At 48.7% G+C, this 1,561-nt stretch overlaps 1 protein-coding gene across 1 annotated transcript in view; it reads left to right on the top strand.

Moving 5' to 3' along the window:
• LOC121660608 overlaps nt 1–718 on the top strand; it is a gene marked incomplete at its 3' end in the record, with an annotated part of 1,186 nt that extends 468 nt beyond the window's left edge. The window contains exon 2 of the mRNA XM_042020015.1: nt 1–718. Coding sequence (XP_041875949.1) covers nt 1–718 — 718 coding nt within the window.
• Nucleotides 719–1,561: the final 843 nt, after the last annotated feature.

Below are 1,561 nucleotides of genomic sequence, written 5' to 3' on the forward strand. Positions count from 1 at the left end.
GGTTTTGGGGCGGTTTGGGGTCCGGGACCCCCAAATTTGTGGGGTTTTGGGGCGGTTTTGGGTCTGGAACCCCCAAATTTGTGGGGTTTTGGGGCGGTTTTGGGTCCGGGAGTTTTTTTGGGATCGGCTCCTCTTTGGGATTTCTGGAATTTTGGGGCTTTTTTGTGGGATTTTGGTTTTTCTTGGGTGGGATTTTGGTGTTGTTTTTTTTTTTTTAATGGGATTTTGGGCATTTTTTTTTGGTGAGATTTGGGGTTTCTTTGGGGTTTTTTTGTGGGTCGGGAACATCCCCAGGGAAAACCCCTCAAGATTTGGGGTTATTTTGCGGGATTTTGGGAGTTTTGGGGGTTTTTGTGAGATTTGGAGATTTTTAAATTGGATTTTGGGGGTTTTTGCGGAGATTTTAGTGGTTTTTTGTGGGATTTTGGGGGTTATTTTGTGGGATTTTGGGGTGATTTGGCAAGCGGGAACATCCCCGGAGAAAATCCCCCGGGATTTGGGGTTTTGGGGGAGATTTTGGGGGTTTTTTGTGGGATTTTGGGATTTTTGGGGTTTTTTGTGGGATTTTGGGGGTTCTTTTGGTGGGATTTGGGTTTTTTTTTGTGGCTCAGGAACATCCCCAGGGAAAACCCCTCAAGATTTGGGGTTATTTTGTGGGATTTGGGGGTTATTTGGGGAATGGGAACATCCCCCGGGAAAATCCGCAGGGATTTTGGGGGTTTTGGGGGGATTTGGGGGGTTTTGTAGGATTTTGGGAGGGTTTAGGGGGCTTTTGTGGGATTTGGGGAATTTTTTTGGTGGAATTTTGGGATTTTGTGGTTGTTTTATGGGACTCGGAGGTTTTTTGATGGGATTTGGGGTCATTTAATGGGATTTGGGGTTGTTTGTGGGAATTTGGGGGTTTTGTGGCCCTTTGGGGTTACTCGGTGGGATTTTGGGTTTATTTCGGTGGGATTTGGGTTTCTGCGCTAGAATTTGGGGTTATTTGATGGGATTTTTGTGGGATTTCGCTGTTTTCGGGGAATTGGAGTTTTTTAATGGGATTTCGGAATTTTTTTTCCGAATGTTTTGGGTTTTTTCGGGAATTCTTTCCCCCCCCCCCCCGGAATTTTGGGGTTGTTTCGTTTGGTTTGGGGTTTTTTTGGTGGGTTTTTTTTTCCCCCTGGAATTTTGGGGTTATTCCCTGCGATTTTGCTCCTTTCCTGTAGGATTTGGGGGTTTTGTTTTTGTGGGATTTGGGGACGGGTTTTTGGTGGGATTTTGGGATTATTGGGGGCGCCGGGAACTTCCCTGGGGCAAATCCCGGGATGGGGACGGGGCTGGAATCCCGGGATGGGGATGAGGAGGAATTCCGGGATGGGGCTGGAATTCCGGGATGGGGATGAGGAGGAATTCCGGGATGGGGAAATCCCGGGAAGGGGAAATCCCGGGATGGGGGATGGGCACGGAATTCTGGGATGGGGATGGGGAGGAATTCTGGGAAAGGGATGGTGAAATCCCGGGATGGGGCTGGAATCCCAGGATGGGGCTGGGGATGGAATCCCGGGATGGGGAGAAATCC

This window comes from Corvus kubaryi, unplaced genomic scaffold (assembly GCF_017639235.1).
Source record: "Corvus kubaryi isolate FWS band 111438036 unplaced genomic scaffold, C.kubaryi_AGA036_p1.0 36655, whole genome shotgun sequence".
NCBI lineage: Eukaryota > Metazoa > Chordata > Aves > Passeriformes > Corvidae > Corvus > Corvus kubaryi.